The sequence below is a fragment of the Thalassophryne amazonica genome, chromosome 15, assembly GCF_902500255.1.
Source record: "Thalassophryne amazonica chromosome 15, fThaAma1.1, whole genome shotgun sequence".
NCBI classification, from domain to species: domain Eukaryota; kingdom Metazoa; phylum Chordata; class Actinopteri; order Batrachoidiformes; family Batrachoididae; genus Thalassophryne; species Thalassophryne amazonica.
The window spans coordinates 71,745,163-71,771,099 of record NC_047117.1 but is presented as its reverse complement, the minus strand read 5'-3'; the positions used below and the strand labels follow the sequence as shown (position 1 = coordinate 71,771,099).

General features: G+C 41.1%; 1 protein-coding gene across 2 annotated transcripts in view; it reads right to left on the bottom strand.

Annotated features, from left to right (window-relative positions):
• zcchc7 (zinc finger, CCHC domain containing 7) overlaps positions 1-22,302 on the bottom strand; it is a 111,703-nt gene extending 89,401 nt beyond the window's left edge. For both annotated transcript variants that reach the window (XM_034188102.1, XM_034188103.1), the window contains exons 1-3: positions 22,263-22,302; positions 12,704-13,288; positions 10,015-10,213 (exon numbers count right to left, since the gene is read on the bottom strand). In XM_034188102.1, coding sequence (XP_034043993.1) covers positions 10,015-10,213; positions 12,704-13,195 — 691 coding nt within the window. In that variant the 5' untranslated portion in view covers positions 13,196-13,288; positions 22,263-22,302. The remainder of the gene's footprint in view (positions 1-10,014; positions 10,214-12,703; positions 13,289-22,262) is intronic.
• Between the last annotated feature and the right edge of the window lie 3,635 nt (positions 22,303-25,937).

The window sequence follows — 25,937 nt, the reverse complement described above, 5'->3', positions numbered from 1 at the left end:
ATATTAATAAGGAATTGTAGAGATGAGGGAGAAGAGAAAAAAGTGGGGGAAATTACACTGAACTATATATTGTCTTGAATAACCCTGTTCAATGCACGCTCCACGCATGTACAACATACATTTATAGACCTGAATTCTCGTTTCCTCAGTAGAGCATGCACGAGACTCTGGGAGCGTGGTGTGAGACAAAAACAAACATGGCGGACTCACTGAAGTTTGATGACACGGAGATGAGAAGAAATTTGACTTTGCCACCCGAAAAAATTATAAAATAAAAAGAATTTTGCAAATATTTGTAGTGGCCTGAGTAGGCCATCATTTTATAAATTGTACTGGCCCGTAGTGGCCTGACAGTGGCCAAATCACCACAAGGCCAGCGGGCAAAGGCAATGTCGAGCCCTGCTCTTAGGTACATTCAACCAAGTACATAGTGTTATTATATGATCAATTACCCACTGATCATACAGATCCTAATTAGTGTATTACTGTGCTGAAAAAGCTGAAACAATTAAGTCTATATGTATCAAAGAGAGCGCCTGCAGCAATATGCAGCAAACCCAAAGTGTAACAGTGACTAAAATCTGAATACAACCTGGACAAACAAAGGCAGGTTCTCGATTTCAGAATAAGACAAGAAGCAATGAAGGGAGAACGAGCAAAGCAGTCGGAGAGAAAGAGAGAGAAGGACGAGGGTGGGGCTAAACTGACTGAAATTATGGTGAGTGCCAGCTAGGCCAGACCCGGCCCAGCTGGTCTCCGTCTGACGAGTGCCTTAATTAAGAGACATGGGGAAAAGCCTTGGAATGGTCACAGACACACTGCCAGGAGCCTCTAGAGAGGAAACTGCTAAACAGCCACACTGCTAAACAGCCAAAAATCTCTCTCTCTCACATACACACACACATCCTCTGGGACTTTGAGAAAAACATCAGCCAGCTATTATTAGGCAGCCCTTTGCATAGCGGTGCAAGTGTACTAACCCTAAATGTGGGTTTTTGTGTGTGGGTGTGTGTGTTTGGGGTTCTCTCTCGGCCCTCTGGACTGTTTAACTGAACTTCTGATTCCAAAACTGCTTTCCCTTCTGCTAGTGCTGGTGGCCACAAGGGGGCTGAAGTAAAGTGAAGTGAGAGGAAAAAGGGGGAGGAAAAGCAAGGTGAGAGGGCAATTTTGTGGATCCATGACTGCCTTTGCTACCCCCTTCCCCACCATTCCTCATCCTTCTGTTCTTCATCCCCAAAACTTATTAATATTAATAACTTCCCTCCAACTGCGTCCGCTCAACACCACCAACCCAACTAAAAAATATCACCACCCTAGGCTACCAGTTAATAAAGCCCTCTCAGTGACCCCTCCCACCCCAAAACCCAAGAAAAGACAATAAGGGAAAGTTCTGTGGCTGCATAAAAGAACAGAAATTAATACAGTCCCACAGGAACTCCCTCTGTCCCACTGTCACCCCTCACAATAATTTGATTTCCTATTAAGTGATTGCTTAATTATAATGACTATTATTGGTAATTGTAATTGACTTTTTTTCTCCCCCTGCTCGCCTCCTCTGTTGATTCCCTCCCGGCATCCTCTCTTTGGGTCTTCTTAAAGGACAAGTAATAAATTGTGGAGATGAGTGAAAAGAGGGAGAAAACCTGTTTAAGGTTTTATAATGAAGGCTCGGGAGAAAAGGGCATTTTGCTGAGCGCGTCGTGACACTTAAAATACTGTTATGCATTCACGCTTTACTGGCCGCCAGAACACACAATGCGGGATTAAGGTATCAAGGCTTTAAAGTTTTATTTAATCATACAAGAGTGCGATTGTCTGTGCGCTCCTCTCGACGTCTTATCCAGCAGCTTCGGGGCAAAATGTCTACTGCACGTCTCCTTAGAAAAGACACTCCTGATTTCAGTGGGATAGTCTAGTTAAATAAAGATTAAAGGTGAAGAGTGGGATTCTCTCCTTCTTCCTACACACACACACACACATATATATATATATATATATATATATATATATATATATGAAACGACTATAAGGACCTGCTGGTCTCCAGTTTATTACCTTTTCCTTCAGGCTACACTTTTTTCAAATGGAAGGTTCAGTGTGTCTGAAGCAAAAAAATAAAAATAAAAACAACCAACCTAAATTTTACAGTTCAGCACCAACACATAAAAACTGTACCTTGTTGAAACCTATTTGTCACATTCTCTATCGGAACTAAATACGGTGAAACTTCATTCCAGTGAGAAAGGGCACGGTTATTGGGCTCACCTCAGGCGTGGTGAGGCTGACACAAACTCACAAATACGTTCTTCATGAACTGCACACACGTTCACACTCAAACACACTCCCACCTCAACTTTCAGACCATTGCTACCACTCAAAAATGTTAACCTGCAAGTGTTATACCAGTAATGAATATAAACAAACAGACCCTCACCCATCAAACAACATAAGTAATTTTTAAAGATCATTTCAGCTAATTTACACATGAATACTATTCGCTGATATGCCACATGTGCATTGCTTGTGTGTGCATAAGTTGGCTGAAATATTTTCCACTACATTATATTTAAATGCCGCCCCTAAAGAACACAGTCACATTAATACAAATGAGCACCTGCAGCCACAACCGCAGATGTCTGTGGATGTTTTTAGTCAAAGTTTCAAAGAAGAACATGGAAAAAAAAAAGAAGAAATTTTCATAGATTATTTTGACATAAATTACTTTCACACAGGATGGCTCATCCTTTCCAGATGTAGCTCACTGCAACAAGAATACAGCAAATATACAAGCTTTAAAAAAACACAAAAAAAAACACACTATAGGATGATGAATATCTGCAGACACAACAATCAGCTGTTCTAACACATTAACACGTATAACAAAGAAAAATGTGTGAATTTTCATAGTCAAGCTAACTAAACCTTTTTTTTGCCTATGAGAAATATTTACATTTTGCTGCAACGGCGAAGAAAAATTCTAAACATTTTCAAGTTAATATGGCAATCCTTTATAAAACTGAACATGCTGAATCAAACATGAATTTTCATACAGACGGATTATAAAGTGGCTGACGCTACAGTGTGAAAGAGCTCACAAACTGAACAGCTGTTTCATGAAAAAGACCAGGTCAGGTGGTATTTCTTTAGTTTCTGGTTTACAGACACAGACACACACACACACACAAAACAGTATCAGTCAGAGAGTCTGTGCAGACAAATCCAGCTGTATTACACCGACTCTCAGATCACAGCCTGAAGACAAACCGGCCCTGAACAACAACTACACCGTGGCCGATCCTTTTGAAGGCCTGTCTCATTCACTTTAGCTTACCAGCTCTCATCTCTCTCTCTCTCTCTCTCTCTCTCTCTCTCACCCACTGCTCTGGTACCAAGCCTCATTATTCATCCTTTCACTAAAAAATAAAATAAAATAAAATGTTGCTTGGCAGACAAGATGATTAGCAAATCACTTCCCTTCATCCCTTTGTTGCTTGTGGAAAACTTGAGGTCCCGATGTTCAGGTCAAAGCAGAATTCAGCGGTGCTGAAGAGTCAGTAGAACTGCTTCACTCCAATATGCACAAGAAATAAAATGAGGCCCAAAAGAGGTAATTTACTGAAACTTCCTCTAAGCTGTGAGAATTTCTAAGAAAAAAAAAATATTTTCAGTAAAGCCGGGTTAAAAATCAACATTCTAAGGATGATCCAGTACAGACTTGCTGCACATCATTCTGAGAGAAACAAATGACAAAGCGAAGCCGCTACATCATGCTCATGGATCAACGAAAAAGTAAACAGCATAATTTTCAAGAAAATATAAAAGCTTTTATAGAACGCATCAATTGTACATATATCAGCATCAAATGATTCTAAATATATATTAAATATGGCAAAATTCTGCATTTATTTTAACAATAAAAGTAAATACAATCCTCAGTAAGACAATAAGAGACGTCAGAAAAACTGGAATTATCTGTGAGTGGTTACTGAAGGACTGTGTTTTTTGTTTGTTTGATTACAAAACAAACCCGGGTTCCATTCACCAGATTACATTAGCTATATTTCAATGACTAGCTACATTAAATGATCGATCAATCTAGAGTAAAAGAGTTTATGTGATCAGTCAATCAGTGAATAAATAGATAAAATTTGTAGCTTTTTTTTTTACATTTATTTAATCATTTGATGAAAAATGCCAAACTGTGACTGAATGCAGCTTCTGCAATTTGAAGATTTGCTAATGTGCCAGTTCATATGGATGTAATTTAAATATGATTAAATTTATCAGAGGAAAAGATATTTCAAAAATTGACCTTGGATCTGTTGGAACATGGATCTGTTCATTTTAGAAAAATGAAAATTGTAAGGGGCCCACCCACAGTTTTAATCACAAATTTGATTGACACGTGAGACAAAGTTGAAGTATTTCCATATACATATAATGTTAAAGTAGATCAGGTTAATAAAGAACACGATTTTAAATCACATTGTTTTGTTTTATTAATTCTGATTATAATTGAAAATACTAAAATATTATGGTTGGTAATTTTAAACTCCATTACAACATGAAAAATCAGAGATGTTTTAAATTTATTTTTAAATTACCTCTCATGGGCCACCTGAAGTACCCTCATGGCCCACCAGGGAGCCGTGGTCCACACTTAGGCAATCACTAGACTAAATGATTAATCAATCATTTATAAAAATACAAACTGACATTAATCGCAAATGAATAAAATCCCCAGGAGCCGCCTTTTTGTAATCAAAGGCTTTTACAAAACTGGCTACAAAGTTTTCAACAGAAATTTTAGTTTATTTAGAACTTACTAAACCTAGCGGTATCTGATCTGTTTTACAATGAAAGCCAAACTACGGCACAGCGATTTCATGTGTGCGCGCCTCTGTTCAAACACACTGTGTGGTAGTGTGGGTGTGGCGTTACACCTCCTGTGGTACTGCGCAGCCGAGATAAGCGCTGATCCTATCCAAGCCTCACGTCTACTGTGCCTGCCCGCCCACCAAAACACCCTCAACGCACAAACACCCACTGTGCTACCCTACACACCACTGTGATATCACTCTACAATCCCAGTGCTTGTACTCGTTTATTTCATTTCCTTTTCAATATTCACATTTGGCTGATCATATTTCACACTGTATTATGGACAGAATGTAAACGGCACAATCCAAAACATGCAAAGCTCAACTAGGATCTTCAACTAGGGTCTCGCCGTGCATGAAGATGCAGTGAAAAGTCTCAGGCCTCAACTCTATCACACATTAACATACAAGAAAGAACAGAGTGAAAACCTTTTATAATCCAGTTTCCACAAATGTATGAGACGATCAAAATGCATACCTAATCTGAAAACTGCGACAAGTTGAAAAGTAATTTTTTTTTTTTAAATGGGATGAAGAAGCGAGAGGAGCTTACCTTCTTCCTATGTGAGACAGAGAGATAACCTTTAGGTACAACCACACTCCCTCACTCAAAGTCACTAATACTTGAGTCGAGCACACAGACAGACACAGACACACACACACACACTGATGTGATCGGCCACCCCGATAGCAGCTAGAGCTGACTCTCCCTAAGCCTCAAACAAAGTTTGGTGTGCACTGACCAAGACCGAGGGGACAAAAAGCGAGGGACAGAAGTCGGGGGAGCAAAAGAAGGGGGAGAAAGTGTGACCACAAAGTGAAGTTTAACCAATTCAACTTTGGCTTCAGCACACCCCGCCTACACCCCGGATTCATTCATGGGCATGTACGCGCACGCATCTCTGGGTGGGAGACACACTGAGCTAGATTTTGGGCAGTCCTGTTTTTTCCTCTTTGGTTCCGTCTGGTTGGTGCTGCATGGCTCCCGGACAGGCAGACGGCCCTCTCTCATCCCCCTTTTCTCTACTATCTTTTCTCCTTCCCTTATCCAGTGTCTCTGCAGATCCACCCACCGACAGCTGCCTGTCGTAGGCAGGTGAGCGATAGCCGTGCCGCCTGTGCAGGCGTGCAGCTGTGTCCATGTGCTCGATAAAAATCGTATGTGAGGGAGTGAGACGAGATTAGATGGTAAAAGTATGTGAACAAGTGATGCCATGTAGGAGAGAGAGGAAAAACGTGAAAGGATTCTTCGGTCTGTAGGTGAGAGCGAGTGAGGGAGCGCTTCACAGAATAAGTGTAGTGAATGTGATTTGATGGTGAAGCTGAGATGGGCTTCAGGCGTTCAAATACTATTAGTCACTGTTCTCACTCACTCACTCACACACACACACACACACACACACACACACACACACACAACAGTCAACACTTAAAACGATGCAAACAATAAAAACAAAGAATGCGATACAAGTAGTTGCTGCGACAAACTAAACTACACTCACTAAAAATACACCCAAGTGCAAGAAAGACGATTATCAAGACTCTGGAGACTTGTGCTTTAACTTGTGCTTCTCTTGCCTTCATTTCCTTTTTTTTTACAAAACCCTCCCCCACCCCTTCCACACCACACCCATGACCCCCCATGTGCAGACATGAGGTCAAGCTCCAAAGATCACAGAGAGAAGCCAGACGAGAGAAGGAGAGCGCGAGACCTAACCCCCCCCCAAAAAAATCAGGCCAAAACCTCGAGCCTTCCCACCAGTGCCGGGCCCCTCCTTTAGCCAAGCTGTGTGTAGAGAAGGCAGTGAGCAGGGGCACTCTTGCAGAAACATCAGTCCAGGGAAATTCAAATGAGAAAGAAACACTGAGACAGACAGAGAGGGGGGAGAAAGGGAGCCGAACACAATAGTGAGAAAATGAGATAAAAGAAAGAAATGGGAGAGTGTAAGGTACGGGGGAGGAGAGGGAGGAGGACAGATGCTGGACAGGTTGCTGAGGCTGCAGGTTAAGATAATGTGGAGATCTGGAGAGATTTGCAGAGAACATTTTTATTCCTCTTTGATTACTCCCATCTCTCCCGGTCTCCCCTCCCTCGCCTCCTCCACTGCTGTCTCGCCGTTTGTTTGTTTTTGGCATTAGCGTTATGACTGTTGCTATGCATGCATATGTACACATGCATGCTGATTAGAACTGGAATATTTTATGAAGACAAATATTCACACTTGCGCGAGCAAGCACGTACACACGTATCATCACGTAATGCACACAAACATACTTAAAGAGTCATCACAGAAGTGAGCAACCTGGTGGAGAGCACAGGGAATGCTAAAACCTTACAAATTTACAAACATGCACACGCTGCGTACGTATGTGTAATGCTGCTGTATACGTGCTAACGTGCCCACACAGCTCGTTCGTAGCGTAACCCATTGCTGTGCCCGCTTCTTATCAACGTGCTGCAGGTAGGCTAACTGAATGATCTGTGTCATACAGAACCACTGACTGATTCCACTGTTCACAGATGTTCAAATGCACAAAAAAAAAAACATAAAAGTTAACAATAAACAACACATCTAATATAAGCCATACACATAAATAGGATGCATTTACGTCACAGACTAAAATGAGACCCAGACCAATATGGATTTTTGCGGGCCAGTACAGTACTGATTGTAGGGATTTCTAAAATTAAAGTATGACATATACACATACAGTTGGATGCAAAAGTTTGGGCACCCCTGGTAATTTTCCGTTATAAATCATTGGTTGTCTGGATCAGAAATTTCAGTTAAATATATCATATAGCAGACAAACACACTGATATTTGATAAGTGAAATTAAGTTTATAGTATTTACAGAAAGTGTGCAATAATTATTTAAACAAAATTGGGCAGGTGCATAAATTTGGGCACCCTTGTCATTTTAATGATTTGAATACATTTAGCACCACTTATTGGAACACAAAATTGGTTTGGTAAGCTCACTGACCCTTGACCTCCTTACACAGGTGAATACAATCATGAGAAAGGGTATTTAAGGTGGCCATTTGCAAATGTTTCCCCTCTTTGCATCTCTTCTAATGAGTGGCAACATGTGAGCCTCTAAACACCTCTCAAATTACCTGAAAACAAAGACTGTTCAACATCGTGGTTTAGGGGAAGGATACAAAAAGCTATCTCAGAGATTTCAGCTGTCAGTTTCCACTGTGAGGAACATAGTGAGGAAATGGAAGACGGCAGGCACAGTACTAGTTAAGGCCCGAAGTGGCAGGCCAAGAAAAATCTCAGATAACCTGAAGCGAAGGATGGTGAGAACAGTCATAGTCAACCCACAGACCTGCTCAAAAAAGACCTACAACATGATCTTGCTGCAGATAGTGTCTCTGTGCAGCATTCAACTATACAGCACACTTTGCACAAGGAGGTGCTGTAAAGCAGAGGAAACCTTTTCTGCGTACAAGCCACAAACAGAGTTGCTTGAGGTATGCTAAATCACAACTGGACAAGCCAGCTTCATTTTGGAAAGAGGTGCTGTGAACTGATGAAACTAAAATTGAGTTACATGAACATAACAACGGGCGGTATGCATGGCTGAAAAAGAACACACCATTCCAGGAAAAACGCTTGCAACCTACAGTAAAATTTGGAGGTGGTTCCATCATGCTGTGGGGCTGTGCGGCCAGTGCAGGTACAAGGAATCTTGTTAAAGCTGAGGGTTACATGGATTCTAGTCAATATCAGCAGATTCTTGAGAACAATGTTCATGAATTAGTGACAAAGTTGAAGTTGCACCAGGGCTGGATCTTTCAACAAGACAACAGCCCTAAACACTGCTCAAAATCTACTAAGGCATTCATGCAGTGGAACAACTACAATGTTCTGGAATGGCCATCTCAGTCCCCAGACCTGAATATTATTGAAAATCTGTAGTATGATTTTAAGTGGGCTGTCCAGTGCTAGGAAACCAACAAACCTGACTGAACTGGAGATGTTTTATAAAGAAGAATGGTCCAAAATACCTTAAACCAAAATCCAGACTCTCATTGGAAGCTATAGGAAGCATTTAGAGGCTGTTATTTCTGCAAAGGGAGGATATCAACTCACACACTCACTCATCTTCAACCGCTTTGGATCTCAACTCAACTTTATTTATATAGCACTTTAAAACAACCGTAACTGAAAACAAAGTGTTGTACATAAAAAACAATTAAAAGCAATAGAATAAACAACAATTGTTTCATTGTTTTTAAAGGCAATTAAAAACAATAAATAAAAGCAAACCATAAAAAAAACACTAAAACAGAACAGTCTCATGTGGCATTAAAAGCCAGGGAGTAAAAATGGGTTTTAAGACTGGTTCTACTAAATACTAATGTATTGTTTCTGTTGGGGTTCCAAATTTATGCACCTGCTTGATTTTGTTTAAAGAATTAAAGTGGGTACAAGGGACCCTCAGAAGGTTCTGATCCACTGACCTCAGGCTCCAAGAGGGAGTGTAGGGACATAACAGGTCTCTAATGTAGGAGGGAGCCTGACCATGCAAAGCTCTAAAAGTCAACACCAGGAATTTAAAATGGAAATGAAACGACATTCGGAGCCAATGAAGGGACTTAAGATAGGAGAAATGAGTCCTTCTGTTTGAGCGAGACAGCAGCCTTGCTGCAGAATTTTAGACCTGCTGCAGATGGGACAGCTCCTTTTTGTTTAGACAGGTAAACAAACAAGTAGTACAAAATGAGAAGATACAAACGCATGAATAATCAATTCAAGATCATCTTTTGAAAAAACTGATTTGAGTTTGGAAATCTTCAACTGGTAGAAAGAGTTTTTGGTTAGCTGCTTGGAATGATGCTCAAATAACATGCTACATAAATGACATGGTTGATGTCCATCACCAGACTGTTGGATATTATGTTTAACATGTGTTTGTATGGGCCCTGCGACAGACTAGCATCCTGCCCACGGTGTACCCCAACTCTCACCCTATGACTGCTGGGATAGGGCAGCTTATAAGCATAAATTTGAAGTTGTGACAAAAGAATCAGACCTGATGGTGAAAATCCAAAGTCAGTGCTATAGGTGAGTCTATAGGTGAAGCTTCACACACAAAATATTACATTTATGAACAGACCCACCTGTGCTGCTGTCAACTCCTCCCTCCAAATTCAGTGACATGGACTGGTCGCCATCCTGCTTTCCTTGACCCAGGATCATCCAGTGCTCAATACAGTCTGAATCAGAATCAGATGAGTGCGATCCTTCTGACTCTGTTTCAGAAGTGCTGCTGTCCACAGATATAGGCACACTGAGACTCTTCTTCCTTGTGTAGGTCTCCTAGCAAAACAACAAAAAAGTGAGTATCAGCATTAACATTTCAGATTATATGCATCTCTTTTCAAGAACTACAAACTCTATCAATACATTAAAAGTAAATGAAAATCAAAATGAGATCACTGCATTCGTAGAGCACAAACCTCCACCAATACTATTTTCCAATTACACAAATTTTTTTACCTTGGAAAAGATTTTCAAGGTCAAAGTCCTGTTCAAAGTGACTTTTCAGAAGATAAATTGGTTGTGATCAAATGTCAGGAGTATGTATTTTGTTCAAGTACTTGAATTAAAGTGTTTTTGTGGTACTGTCAGGTTTTTTCTCCAACTTTTTCGGATTCTGGATATTTTTCAGATAATTTTCACAGAACATTGGTTATCTCTGCTATGAACAATTTGTCATTGGTTTTTGGCACTTGGTTTCCGACTGATAAAGGGAAGACAGACACACACGCATAAAACTGGAACCTCCATCCAATTTTGGTGGTGTAGGTAAATTCATAACAGAAAAATGAGTGATTGAGGCACTATAGATTCAGATATAATGTAAAATGCACAGCAAATGGGCTTCTAAATATTAAATTCAAAAGTCCACAAAATCCAAAATCCGGATCAGATCCAAATTAAACTTAGTTTTAAACTCACTCACTATTACTGGTGATAGTGAGTGTCAGTCTGCACCTCACTTTCAAATATGAGCGGGACTGGGGTACATTTGATTAAGGTATAACATCAAACACACATCAAATGGGGTTTTCAATTTTCAATTTAAATGGCCACAAAATCTGTAAGATGTATCAGATCCAGATCAAACTTTGTCAGGTGATAAAAGGATAAACGCTCTCAAATATGAAAGAAATTTGATCGTTTTTGACAAAGTTAGGCATTTTTGAAAATTCGTTCAATGTTAAAGAGAGAATTTTCCAATTTTCGAAGAATTTTCCTGAGTTTGACCTTTGACCTTGAAAGCTGAATCAGTTCTTACCTATCAGGATATAAATCTTCAGTAAAAATTTCAAAATTATATATGAAAAACTGTGGGCTCCAGGCTACAAACAGGGGCGAAAACATAACCTCCTTCAAATTAATTGGCAGAGGCAATAAGAGCTGAGATTACATTCCTGTTAAATCTTCAATGTCCAGGTTTTAGTTTGACAACATTTTAAAAAGTTAGCTGCACTTGAAATTTGGTACCAAAGCAGCAAGACATTTGCTAACACTTTTACATGCCCCACTGATCGCTGCTGCAGCTCCACTCTGCCACACCTGTCAATCAACTGGCTGAAATTGGCCACTGGACAGTAGCTTGCCAAAGTGGCCTCCAGCACAGTTGATTCTCAGTGAAGTAAAATGCCAAAAAGGAGAAATGTTACGTGTTTGTTCAAACACACAAACTCATGTATGCTAATTTTTCAGCTAAAGATGATTTCAAAAGAAGCAACAAGGGCCTCCACTTTACGCATTATTAGAGGTGTGCATCTTTTCCTTATAAAACAAATGTATCCTTACACATGGGCTGTGATATTATTTCAGTGATACCTTTTATTATAAATGATTTGATGCAATACAATGCAAACGATGCAATTTTTGTTTAATGCAGACATTCATTTTCCATGTTAAATTAGAATAAGAGAAAAGTGGTATTGCTTACCTTTAAATACATTTCTCAACAAAAACCAGGAACCTTCTTCTAGTTTTACTACTGTGCTGCAACATTGGCACTGCTTATGCTCACCTTTTGTTCACCACTGGGGGCAGCACAATAGCAGAAAGTGCAGCATAGAAGCAACAGCCAGCTGTTTTTAGCTGGTTAGCTCAACATAAATAGCATAGGAGTACAGTTATTCAATATGCCACATACCGCTATCTGACAGGTTGATTTTGCCTATACCCCAGAAAGTTAATGTTCCTGTAACCAGTCTCGTAACAGCTTCATGCCAACCTTTGAATATTTGCGAGTGTTTGAAGATACGGAAATTGCAGCCCAACAGCTTCACTCAACCGACATGTAACATTAAAACTGAGTCATCGACCAGTTCATAAAACTACATTTAGATTGATTTACAGGTCTGTATATCGATATAGTCATATCTTTGGCTTTAAAAATCCATGTCCGATTGTATTAGTTATTTGTAACACATCTACTTATTAAAGAACAAATAAGCTTTTTGCACATTCCCTCTTGGGTTCCCTTCAAGTCTCTGGTCTTTTCCTCAATGACCAAAAACATGCAGGTTAACTGAAAATTGAACTGCCCATGGTGGAGGTCTGAAGGTGTTAGGAAAGTGAAAATGCAACGCAAGAATGATTTATAAGCTGTAACCATTACACAGTGCAATTACAGACGTTGGACTTCAGATGTTTTTATTTTTTAATCAGATGGTCTAAGTTAAAGTGAAATAGTTACCACATACGGTGATGCAAAGGAAATGTTAGTGTTATAAGACACAAAACCACATACACAAGAACCGACAGTCTCACCCTCTCCAGTACCTGTGGGGTTGGGATGGAAGTCTGCAGCTGGTGTAACCTCTGACCCTTTAAGGAACAGAGCCCTTTGTCATCATCAGTCGTGTCATCCTCAGAGATAGAGATGACCTCAGGGCTGGAGTCAATCACAATGACCTCCTGTAAAAATGATGGCCTCTGACCTTTAGAGTCATGTTTCTGGTTGTCACATTTCTCTCCTTTTTGCTTTGACAGGTGCTGCTGTATTCTGTTTGTATTACGTGACAAAACCCTGCTTTCTCCCCTGGGTGCTTGTTCTTCATCACCATCTGTAGTGTTTTTGATCACATCGAGCTGCTGGCTGTCCTGACCTTGTCTCTCCTGCTCCTCCAGATCTCCAATGTTGGAGGCGTAGTGAAGCTGGCTGTAGAGGTGGAACTCTAGCTCGCTGTTGGCCTCTGACCCCTCAGAGTCCTCCTCCTCCTCTCGGTACAGATCATCCTCCAACTCCTCCCGGTCCTTGTAGCAACAGTACATTGCTGGAAAAACAGTGCACGATCACACATGCGAATGAACCCTGTGAAATACTCAAATACGCAGGAAAAGGGCGCCGTTGATAGCTGAAGCTATCTGCATCAAAAGAGAGGAAGGAAAAAAAACAACTGTGTTGTTATAGTCTTGCCAATAAATACATTGTGCAACATATTAATACAAATCAGTGTGCCAGACTGGTGCTTTCGTACCAGAAGTGTTTAAATATTTTTGTCATTTACCTAAAGCACTGGGAAAAAAAAATGGGCAGAGGCCAACATTATCTATACAAAGGGCATGGACTGTGGTTTGACTCTGAAATTCATGAGGGTTTGTTAATAAAAGCTCAGAAACCGCATGGATGAGTTTCACCCCAAAAATTCCACTTCGACAATCAGGGTTTTTTTTTTCTTTCTAAAAAACATTTTATCAAAATTGTTGTGTGATGAAAGTTTGGGTCTTTTCCACCCATGGGCTAATTTCAAGACACGCTTAATATGTAAACTTGGTCTTATTCACATTTATTATGTTTGAAACACTCTGCAAAATATATTCATGCTAATAATTTTGCACAACTCTGTTTCTGTCTCTCTCTCTCACACACACACGCACGCACACACACACACACACAGTGGATAGAGAAGGGGCACCGGCCCATTGCTCTGCCCAGCGCTGCGTGTCTGTCCCATGATGGCTGGAGATGATTGGCTCCCAGATCGCACACACCGCAGAAATGCCACGCTAGGCGATCACAAACCGCCCAGGGATTAAGGACAGAAGAGTCTTGCCTGTTGGCGACGGAGAGTCTCAGTTGTGTATAAAAGTTAAGCTGTGCCCAGAGACCTGCAGCCGCATGCGTACAACTTTGTGAAGACTGTACACTAAAAGTCTGTGCAAGCACTAAACCCAAAATATGCAAACATATTTTTCCCTATTCAGATGCAGAAAGTTGTGCAGACAGATGATACTTTTATAAATATGTAACACTGTACACACATGCTTACTTATGCTTAATTCACTATTTCATCATCTCAGTGTGTCATCTCGTTTGTTATTTATCATCTCATGTTAGAAGGCTGCACCACTCACTGTAGTTATTAAAAATAACACAATGCTAAAATACCCTCAGCCGTATGAGCATTGTGTTCTGTATAATTTGCAGTTGTTTAAGTAATTATTAAGTTCCAAAAACTGAGTTTGCAGCTAGCAACCAGATTGTGACATCACGCAGCTCTACTCTGACTCCCTGTGACCCCCGCCACTCAAAAACTAAACAGATTGAACGCTAACATCTGCTAAATGTCTTTTAAATCACTTCAGAGGTATTATTAGGTTCTAAAAAACAGCGTTTTCTGTTTTAGAGGTGTTTATTTCTTGCTAGCTTTTACACAATATATGCCAAAGAGGATATATTTACACACAAAACTGAGTTTGCTAGCTAGCTAAGTAGGTCAAGGTCACCGGCCTTCAAACCCATGCGAAGTACTCCTCCAAAGCATGTACCCACCAAATATGAAGTTTCTGCAAGCAATAAGTGCAGAGCAGTGTTGTGGCAAAAGATTTAACAGTTGTGACCATTGGTGACCTTGAAAAGTAGGTCAAGGTCCCTAGCCTTCGAACCCATGCGAACTACTCCTCCAAGGCAAATACCCACCAAATATGAAATTTCTGTAAGCAAAAGATGCCGAGCTACATTGCGGCAAAGGATATGACAGTTGTGACCATTGGTGACCTTCAAAAGTAGGTCATGATCAATGGCCTTCGAACCCATGTGAAGTACTCCTCCAAGGCATGTACCCATCAAATATGAATTTTCTGCGAGCAATAGGTGCCGAGCTATGTAGCAGCGAAGGATTTGACAGTTGTGACCACTGGTACCCTTTAAAAGTAGGTCAAGGTCACTGGCCTTCAAACCCATGCCAAGTATTCCTCCCGCCAGTCCTAACGGTGTCTGCCAAAGCTCGGTGGTGAGACCGAGATGCCCTGTCTGTCCCAGGTGTCTTACCCACCAAATATGAAGTTTCTGTGAGCAATAGGTGCGAAGCTATGTTGCGGCGAAGGATTTGACAGTTGTGACCACTGGTGACCTTGAAAAGTAGGTCAAGGTCACTGGCCTTCGAACCCATGAAAAGTACTCCTCCAAGGCATGTACCACCAAATATGAAGTCTTTGCGAGCAATAGGTGCCGAGCTACATTGCAGCGAACGAATTGCAGCCGGACAGACGGATGGACGCACAACCCGGATGCTATATGCCCGAATGGACGCCAGGTCTTCGCAATACCCGATGGCCATATGTTGGCCTTGGGTAAAAAGTTTTAATCCAATCTTGACTGGATGGCCATGTTAAATGTCACAACCTCTCTGACACATACTTACACATCAAGGCCATCACGCACTCGGCCCAGTTGCCTTGGACCATGCCCGCGCATGATTGTCTCCCCTACCCACTCCATCTTCGGCCTGCGCTCATGATGCACTACACGTTCCGGTGTCGCAGACCGAACCTCCCCAAAAAAATTGGTGCACCCTGCCTCCACTGTGCATGCGTCATTTCGGAGACCGAAGACCGAAGGTCAATGATCAATTTTGGGATTGTATCATCTGATCTGAGGCCGCATGTTCTGGACACTCGGGAGAAGAGAGGGGCAAAGCTGTCAACTGATCACCATCTGCTGGTGCGGTGGATCAGATCGTGGGGAGGACTTTTGACAGACCTGGTAAGCCCAAACGGATAGTACGGGTGAACTGGGAATGTCTGATGGAGCCCACTGTCCAGCAGATCTTCAACTCACACCTGTGGTGTAGCTTTTCTGGCATCTCTGTGGAAGTTGGCGGCATTAAACCAGAAAGGGCAATGTTCAAAGCTTCCATTGCTGAAGCCGGAGTGGGGAGCTGTGGCCTGAAGGTCTTAGGTGCCTCAAGGGGGTCGCAATCCTCAAACACCATGGTGGACACTGGTGGTCAGGGAAGACATCCAACTGAAGGAGTCGTTCTGGGATATGGACTCCGGAGGTAGTTGCAAGGCACCAAGCAGTGGGTGTGGGACAAGTTCAGAGTAATCATGGAGAAGGTCTTTCGGTCAGCACCAAGGTGCCTCTGGTGGACCGTGAGGCACCTCAGGAGAGGAAAACAGGGAACCATCCAAGCTGTTTACAGTAAGGATGGGACTCTGTTGACCTCAACTGAGGAGGTAATCGGGCACTGGAAGAAAAACTTTGAGGAACTCCTGCATCAGACTGGAGCCCCCTCTATAGTAGGGGAAGAGACGGAAGCTGATGGGGAATCATCAGCAATTTCCCTGGTGGAAGTCACTGAGGTAGTGAAACAACTCCACAGTGGCTAAGCCCCAGTGGTTGATGAGATCTATCCAGAAATGCTGAAGGCTCTGGGTTTGGAGGGATTGTCTTGAATGAGATGACTCTTCAACACTGCGTTGAGGTCTGGGACAGTACCTAAGGAGTGGCAAACTGGGGTGGTGGTCCCCATATTTAAAAACAGGTACCAGAGAATGTGTGCCAATTACAGGTGCATCACACGACTCAGCCTCCCTGGTAAAGTCTACTCCAGGGTGCTAGAAAGGAGGGTTCGGCTGATTGTCGAACCTTGGATTGAAGAAGAACAATGCGGGTTCCATCCCGGCCATGGAACAACCAACCAGCTCTTCACTCTCACAAGGATCCCGGAGGGGGCCTGGGCATATGCCTGTCCAGTTGACATGTGTTTTCTGGACTTGGAGAAGCCGTGTGATCGGATGCCCCAGGAAATATTGTGGGAGGTGCTGCAGGAGTATGGAGTGAGGGGGTCTACGCCAGAGCTGCGCCTTGTCACCAATCCTGTTTGTGATATTCATAGACAGGCAGGATATGGAGGTGTAGTCGAGCGGGGGGGGGGGGGGGGGGGATTTTCAGTTTGGTGGGCTCAAGGCCTCATCACTGCTTTTTGCAGATGATGTGGTCCTGTTGGCTTCATCGACCTGTGACCTCCAGCACTCACTGGATCGGGAGTGCCTACTCCGGGGTAGGGAATGCAGTCTTGTCTCAAGTGAAGGAGTTCAAGTACCTCAGGGTCTTGTTCCCGAGTGAGTGGACAATGAAGCATGAGATTGGGCGGAGAATCGGCGCAACAGGCACGGTGTTGCATTCACTCTACTGTACTGTTGTGACAAAAAGGGAACTGAGCAAAAAGAGGAAGCTCCCCATCTACCGGTCAATCTTCGTTCCTATGCTCACCTATGGTCATGAGGACTGGAACATGGACCACTGGGTCCAGAAGAACTAGATTGCAGGTACAAGTGCCCAAAATGGGCTTCCTGAGGAGGGTGGCTGATGCCCCCCTTAACAGATAAGGTGAGAAGCTCTGTCATCCGTGAGGAGCTCGGAGTAGAGCTACTGCTCCTTCGCAATGAAGGGAGCCAGGTGAGGAGGTTCGGGAATCTGGTAAGGATGCCACCTGGGCTCCTCCCTAGGGAGGTGTTCCAGGCATGTCCAGCTGGGAGGAGACCCCGGGAAGACCCAGGACTAGGTAGAAAAATTACATCTCCACACTGGCCTGGGAACGCATCATTATCCCCCAGTCAGAAGTGGTTAATGTAGCCCCAGAAAGGGCAGTTTGGGCCCCCCTGTTGGAGCTGTTGCCCCACAACCTGGCCCCGGATAAGCGGTTGAAGATGAGTGAGTGAGTGGACCAAATCAAATCCCATCGAACTGTTTCATATGAAAAAGTATCATTCTTGAGTTGTGTCGTAGTCCAGATACGTACATATTGTTTTATGAATGACAGATATACACTCCTCATACCCATGGACTGAATCACCTTGTGCATACAGTGACCAGGGTACTAGAGCAGTACAGGGTACTGTAATCACTCATGTGAATAACTAAGAAAGAGCTGGATGGATTTTCACTGACCTTGGTGAGAACATTACTTGGGCTAGTGTCTCTCGACAATTAACGTTTGAAACAGACTGGTCAAAGGAAGTTCAAGGTCATGCAAAACATAGCCAAAAAACATTTACCATAATATCTTCACAACCAATGTGACCACACATCATACTGATCAGTAAAATATTTACGACCAATTGGTTTAACTGACTTCATGATGAAGTCATAAATAAGCCAACTTAGTATAATAAGTCATATAATAATTAAGTCAGTATTAGGGTAGAATCGTGTGTATTTGTGAAGCAGCTGGTAGGGGTCAAGGGTCATGACAATGCAGCAGAAGTTCAAGGGATCATATTGTATGAAAGTGTTTTTAATTTACCTTCAGTGGCTGAGTATGGTTGGGGTCTCACATTAAAAATACAACCCCAATTCCAATGAAATTGGGACATTGGGCCTCATGTATCAACGTACGTACGGCGATATTTGAGCGTATATGGGGTGTACGCCAAAACGGCTGCGCTACTTGGCATTTATCAATGTGGTCGTTGGCGTACGCTGCGCTGAAAATATACACCAGGTCGAGAGGTGGTGTAAATTTTACACCAAAATGAACCAGCGCTGGAATCCACATAAAAATGTAAATGATCAATATGATAAACAGTGCCATTATACAAATCATTGCATATGTTACATAAATAACACTTTCCTGATTATACTACATAATAATCAATACAAATCCCGCTTTTGCGGGATTGTTGGTCTCGAGCACGATCCGTGGCCACAGCGCTGACTGCAAAGAAAACGCTGCTCGCCTTTTTCTCCAGACTTCGAGCCTGGAGCCAGAGCAGCGTTGAGCTTAACTTTATGTGGTGTGATCGTTTTAGACAATGAAATTGATAATTACAACTATAGTTTTGTCATTCTCTTCGCCCGTGCTGCAATCAGGTTTTGTTTTCTCCATTCGTTTGTTACAATAAAATAAATAAAGAAATACATTTTAAAAATAAAGAAATCTGAAAAATTAGGCGTGTCTTATTAATTGAGCGAGCAAATATATCCACGTCAAGAATTATTGACATGTGAAAAGAGAATACAGTGGTCTCTCGCTATAACGCGGTTCACCTTTCGTGGCCTCGTCGTTTCGCGGATTTTTTTAGTCCAATTTTGCATGCCTTTTTTACAGTGCACTGTGGTCTGCGTGTCTGTTTATAAGAAACTTCTCGCCCAGAAGAAAAAAGAGCGCCAACAACTACTCTTAACTGTGTTTGTCACTCGGAAACAGACACCTGCAGCCAGGTGTGAGTGGAAAAAGGCGCGGCGTCAGGACGCAGAGGCGCGATCTGTGAAATACTGGTCAGTCACTATTAATAATTTCTTATGTGTCCAACCTTGTACATTGATCGTTAAAATTAAATTCATTAGTTCTAAAAGCCATCATAATTATTTATAGGAAAACGTTCTATTTTTATTTCTCAAACAAATGTTTGAGCCTGAAAACAGTTTGGTCTTATTTTTCTAATAAGGTTTGAACTTTGAGAGTGTTTACACACGAGAGAAAAGTGAGAAAATGTTCATGCCTGATTGAGAAAGTGTATAAAGTGGTTTAACAGCTTTGAAACGTCTATAATAATTATTAAAAAATAACGCTGACTACGTCGCAGTTTCGCGTATTACGGACTATTTTTAGAACGTAACTCCCGCGATAAACGAGGGACCACTGTAACACTTTTTTGATTATACTACAAAACAATTGGTGCGCCGGCCGCTTTTGACGCTCTATTGGCACGTGTCGTGATTGGTGGAGTTCTTTTTCTTTGCCGTCTTCCTGGCTTCCATGTCGTAAAATGAGGGTGTGTCTGAAGCGGAGTCTGCATATTTATGGGCGTGTTTATTATAATTATGATTGTTTTCACCTGCCGCATTTATCAAGGTCACGTCAGGCATACGCTGGAAATGGGCAGGTGCGCACTGCTTGATACATGTCACGGCAACTTTGGTGTACTTCAAATTTACACCGTAAATTTACGCCACAAGTACGCAACTTTGATACATGAGGCCCATTGTGTGAAATGTAAATAAAAACAGTAGAAAATGATTTGCAAAACCTCTTCAACCTATATTCAATTGAATGCACCACAAAGACAAGATATTTAATGTTCAAACTGATAAACCTTTGTGTTTTTGTGCAAATATTTGCTCATTTTGAAATGGATGCCTGCAACACATTTCAAAAAACTGGGACAGTGGCAACAAAAGACTAGGAAAGTTGATGAATGCTCAAAGAACACCTGTTTGGAACATTCCACAGATGAACAGATTAATTGTAAACAGGTGATTGTCATGATTGGGTATAAAAGCAGCATCCCCAAAAGGCTCAGCCGTTCACAAGCAAAGATGGGGGACGAGGAGCACCACTTTGTGAATTGCATGAAAAAATAGTCCAACAGTTTAAGAACAATGTTCCTCAATGTTCAGTTGCAAGGAATCATCTACAGTCCATAATATAATCAGAAGATTCAGAGAATCTGAAGAACTTTCTACACGTAAGCAGCAAGGCCAAAAACCAACAATGAATGCCCGTAACCTTCGATCCCTTGGGCAGCACTGCATTAAAAGCCAACATCATTGTGTAAAGGATCTTACCGCGTGGGCTAAGGAACACTTCAGAAAACCATTGGCAGTTAACACGGTTCGTCATTATATCTATAAGTGCAAGTTAAAACTCTACCGTGCAAAGCGAAAGCCATACATCAACAACATCCAGAAACACTGTCGCCTTCTCTGGGCCCGAGCTCATTTGAAATGGACAATCGCAAAGTGGAAAAGTGTGCTGTGGTCTGATGAGTCCACATTTCAAATTGTTTTTGGAAATCATGGACATCGTGTCCTCCAGACAAACGAGGAAAAAGACCATCCAGATTGTTACCAGCGCAAAGTTCAAAAGCCAGCATCTGTGATGGTATGGGGGTGTGTTAGTGTCCATGGCATGGGCAACTTACACATCTGTGATGGCACCATCAATGCTGAAAGGTACATACAGGTTTTGGAGCAACACATCTGCAGATGGAAAAGCGCTATATAAATGCAGTCCATTTACCATAAATCATTCTAAAGTCAGTTTTAAGCAGAAATAAGACTGTTTTAAGTAGAAACTAGGCGATAGCTGGTGAATCGCTACTGACGCTCCGAAATGACTTAGGCACAGCAGCACGTCAGACTCAGACATGCTGCTGTGGTGCTCTGATTGGTCCTCTCTTCTATTATGAAATAATGCTGAATTTATGTGGAAATGATTGTTGCACAAAAGCTTCAGATATCTGCCACTGAGATAGATGATGACTGCAGTGCAGTTTCGAGCAGAAACAAGGTGATAATGAGTAAATCGCTGCTGACGCTCAGAAATGAAGCTGCTGACGTTCCGAAATGATGCATGCGCAGTGAAGGCAGGGCGGACCGATTTTTATGGGGAACCCTTCGGTTGGCGACACTGGTGAGATTTTTGAACAGTCACTGTCGTTTGATGCACACATTGGGGGATAACAACAAATGGATTCTTTCATATGTGTAATATTAGTAAGATTATAATTATTTTGTCCAAATCTGATGCGTAAGGGCTGATTCATGCTTTTGTGACATCTAGAACAGATGATTGTAATGTGCCATTTTCTAGGCTGCCCCGGAGAGGCTTTATTCGTCTTCAACTATTTTCTATCACCTAGTTAATAGACTTTATTTGAATTTATTGTTTTTGTAACTTTACTGATGTTTGCTAAGGATAAATTTAACTTCTTCTCACGTGCATGTTTCTTGTTATGTCTGTGGATGCTTCTGTAACATAAACTGTTTCAGCACTACATAAATAAACGCATATTATTATTACCTGGTATTATTTTCTCTTCTGTCACTACACGCAGCATTCTTTTTGTCACAAACAAGCTTTGGACACACCACAAGGACCTCTAAACATAGTTCTAGTTTAGGTTATTACACTACTGTGACAAACAATCGCAGTTTCACGAATGTTTTCCAACTTTACTTAGCCCAGGCTAGCTAAATGCTAACAAGCTACGCGCTAATATGACGCCTAAAACAATTCTGTGGAACGCTGCCGCTCAATTGTTGCAGCTAAACCGGCTCAATTACAAAAAAAGACACGTAAAGCAGACAATAAATATGAACTAGTTCTACCTTTCGACAGATCTTACTTAGCACATGTTCCTTCCGTATGGCCACATGTTTAGCGTACAGCAGCCGGCGGTAGTGACGTTATTTTGCAGCTGACCGAACCGAAGCTCGAATCTTATAAATGAACCAAATCACCCGATTCGTCTTCTGTGTCAGTGAGTCGTTCGAGGAAGCGAGCAAAAGAATGAACGCATAATGAGCGAGTCGATTCTAACCAAATCTTGAATAAATCATGAACCAAATGAAGTGCTTCGATTTGCGAGAACTTGGAATGAATGATTAACGTTCTTTTTTTCAATTAACTATTACAAACACAAACAAAATGGTAGTAACAAACTGTAATAAAATGAAATTAATTACAAGAAAAAAAAATCCTCCAGTAAAAAAGATTAATTAAAAAAAAACCTGTTCTTGCACTCCAGAATTTGACCAGCATTTCTGAAAGAGCGCTGCGCCAATCTGGTGTTGAAATTAAACAAAACCTGTTGTCTCAGTTCATCCTTGTTGCAAATTATTTTATTTTAAAAGTTTAAGATTATGATTAGGACAAAGGTTGGAGTTCAGTTTTTGTGAAAGGCATAAAAAATTTGGAAAGTTGAATAATACTTCCACTTCTGGACCACTGATTTGTGCACTTCCTGGAGTCTTGCACAGTATCAGAATTCCAATATGGTCAAGATCCATTTGTAAAATATTTCAGATTCGCAAACTGTGCGGAACATATTAATAAAAATTTTCAAAGAACCAAATGGCAGTGCATATGAATTATCCAAGAATGCGAACTAATAGGTACATGGCTACATACAATGGGTACAGCTACATACTACTTTTATTGTATGAATTTAACTTTAGCTTTTGTTTTTAGATGGGAGTATACAGTCTATTTACAGCACAGAAAGTATTAAACAAATAAGCAATTCATAAATAAAAATCCACATGGAAAATAATTTTAATCTAATTGTGCTCCATCTCCTTGTGGTGATAGCTTCACACAATGTGTCAATTTTGCTTGTGCATAACTTCCAACATGAACAAACATGTATGAATTTAGAGTTTTCAAATGTTTTCGACTGTTACACTTTATTTATTTATTTATTTTTAAGATGTCGCTAAATTTTGCAGAAGCTAACTGGTCTGCTATTGGTCTTCAAAGTTAGCTGAAAAAAGCTAATCCGCTAATGAAAAAGTTAGTGGAAAAGCTTTGCTAATTAGTTGTTATCTGATTAGCTGAACTGTGCTCACCATTGAACAAGAGGGAAAGAAAATATTTAGTTGAACAAAACAAATGTGAACATTGTTAAAGCTCAACTTAAAATGGGATTTGAATTGAAGCAATAGCATGGCTACAACATTCTGAAAATGTTTTTGTTCTTTGTGCTTGGAGAGCACAGTGGAACTACATTATTGTGATAAATGTACTTCTGATTATGAAATGTCATTATTAAAGATGCCATGGATTTCTGAACTGGGCTGCGTTAGTTCCAAGACATCATATCTTCTTCAGCAGACAAAAGATCCAGTGGGGCCCCATAAACTATGTCACGCAGACTATTGTCATTCTGATGGAAGCTCTGCGTTTATCCAAGTTTCTCAAGATGGCACAAATATTGGCTTAAAATGTCAGAAAATGTGCATGTGCACAAACTGGTTGTGAGTGCATCACGCCTGTGCCATTATTACATGATGATGAGAATGTAAATCTATATGTAAATGCAGTTGAACAGCCTATCGCTATCAGTCATATTTATTACATGTAGAATACAGAAAAATTAGGCCAGCCTTGGTTCTGATGCAGACTGAGCAACATTAACATCCATCTTTCCCTCTGCTCCCTATGTGAACTCGGTATAATCGTGAGCAAATGGCGTTGTGATAGGGAATCAACCATCTAATTCTCAAGGTTTCTCCATGCATGGCAATACAGGAAAGGCCATCACAGACTTGAATTGTTTCCTTCCAAAGGTTAGCCTGTGTATACGTCACACACATACACACACCAGCCCAGAAACACTTAATATGCTGCATCTGTTTTGTTTTTGGGAAGTGTGTCTCCTCTGCTCCCCGTATCTATCTAAATTGGAAGCAGGTTTGGGATGCCTCAGTGCTTCAGTGAAATTGTGATGTGTCTGCCTGATCTTAGGTTCCATGCATTTGCCGGTATTTACCTTTATTATTTTTAAAAACGGCAGCTGAATGGAGGCAACTGGATGAGCAGTTCATCTCTGAGCATCCAGACCAGTGGCCTGTTGAAGATGGATGGAGTGGCTACAGGAGCTTAAAGATGCCTGATATCCAATCACATATTCCAAAGGGATGGTTCTGCCTGAAGAAGGATCTTCATTGAAGAGAAGGAGTTAAAAGAAGCATGTCATTGCAGCCGTTAAATGGTGGCTTTATGGGCGAGGGTCGTTCCTACATTCATTGTGTGCAATACCCTCGAGCCAACACCTTCAGAAGAGAGCTTTATCCAGACATGATTCTCTAAGTCACTCTGCTGCATTGATGATAGTCTTCAAGTCATATTTATTTACACAAAGTTGTCCAAAGCTTTGAAAAGAAAGAGTTTTTTTCTCTATCATCTGTCTTTGTATTAATATAAGGAAACTTTGTTTACAAAAACTAATTCAAAATTCACTGATAAATTTTAATTTGAGGCAGGCTGGATTAAAGCAGACAGGCTAGAGGACATAATAAATTAAGAAAAAATAATAATAAAATAGATGGGGCATGCACTGGATAAGTGCCTCTGAACAAATTGGCTGCCATGCATCACACATATGGGGCCCTCTGCTTCGCCCTTCATCTTTGCAGACATCTCCACGATACACAGCGGCTCAGCACTCTGTCACTGTGTCACAAGGTTTCTGCCACATTATTGCATTGCAAGTTAGAAAGCTTTTCATTTTCTTTCTTTCTTTTTTTAAATCAGATTGATGATGAGATTAGATTTTAATAAATCCTTACAATTTTTTAAACTGCTTTGCAAAATAAGAAAGCTGCGGTTTGATAAGAGCGAATCTTCTAGATTTGATATGCCAACTGGAGCATGTATCACATGCAGGAGACAAATGATCAAAGGCAGCCCGAGGGTAATGACAGCTTGTCACAGGAACAAATCTTGGGAAATTTGTTCCCTGTGAAAGAACAATTCTTTGGCCCCCAAAATCCTGCAGTAATTTTATTTTCTGGATTCTCTTTGCAGGTAACTCGACATAATGACTCAATGGATGAACTCAATTAAATTCTGTACATGATTTCTATTAAATAAATATATGTGACACCCCAACTCAAACAAAATACATTCATGTAATAATAAAATCCTGCCAAAAATGTAAGTGAGTTCATCTTATACATCATTTTTAAGTGTTCTGGGCTGCTGCACTGTCACAAAGTTGCAGATGATGACAGTAACTCATGAAGAGCAGAGAAATATACTGTTAATTATTTGACACCAGATTTTGTACATTTTTGGGGAAAAAACCAACAATAACAAAAAGCCGGATACCCAACTGAGGTCTGAAAACAGTTGTAATCTGTAGGGGACAAGTACTGATGGAGAACACTGTGAGCAATCAGTAAAAATATAAACTTTTTTTAAATGTATGATGTTGGGATACATCATGATCTACAACTTGTGAATAATCAGATGTATTTTGTGAAGGTAGGTGGTAATATGCA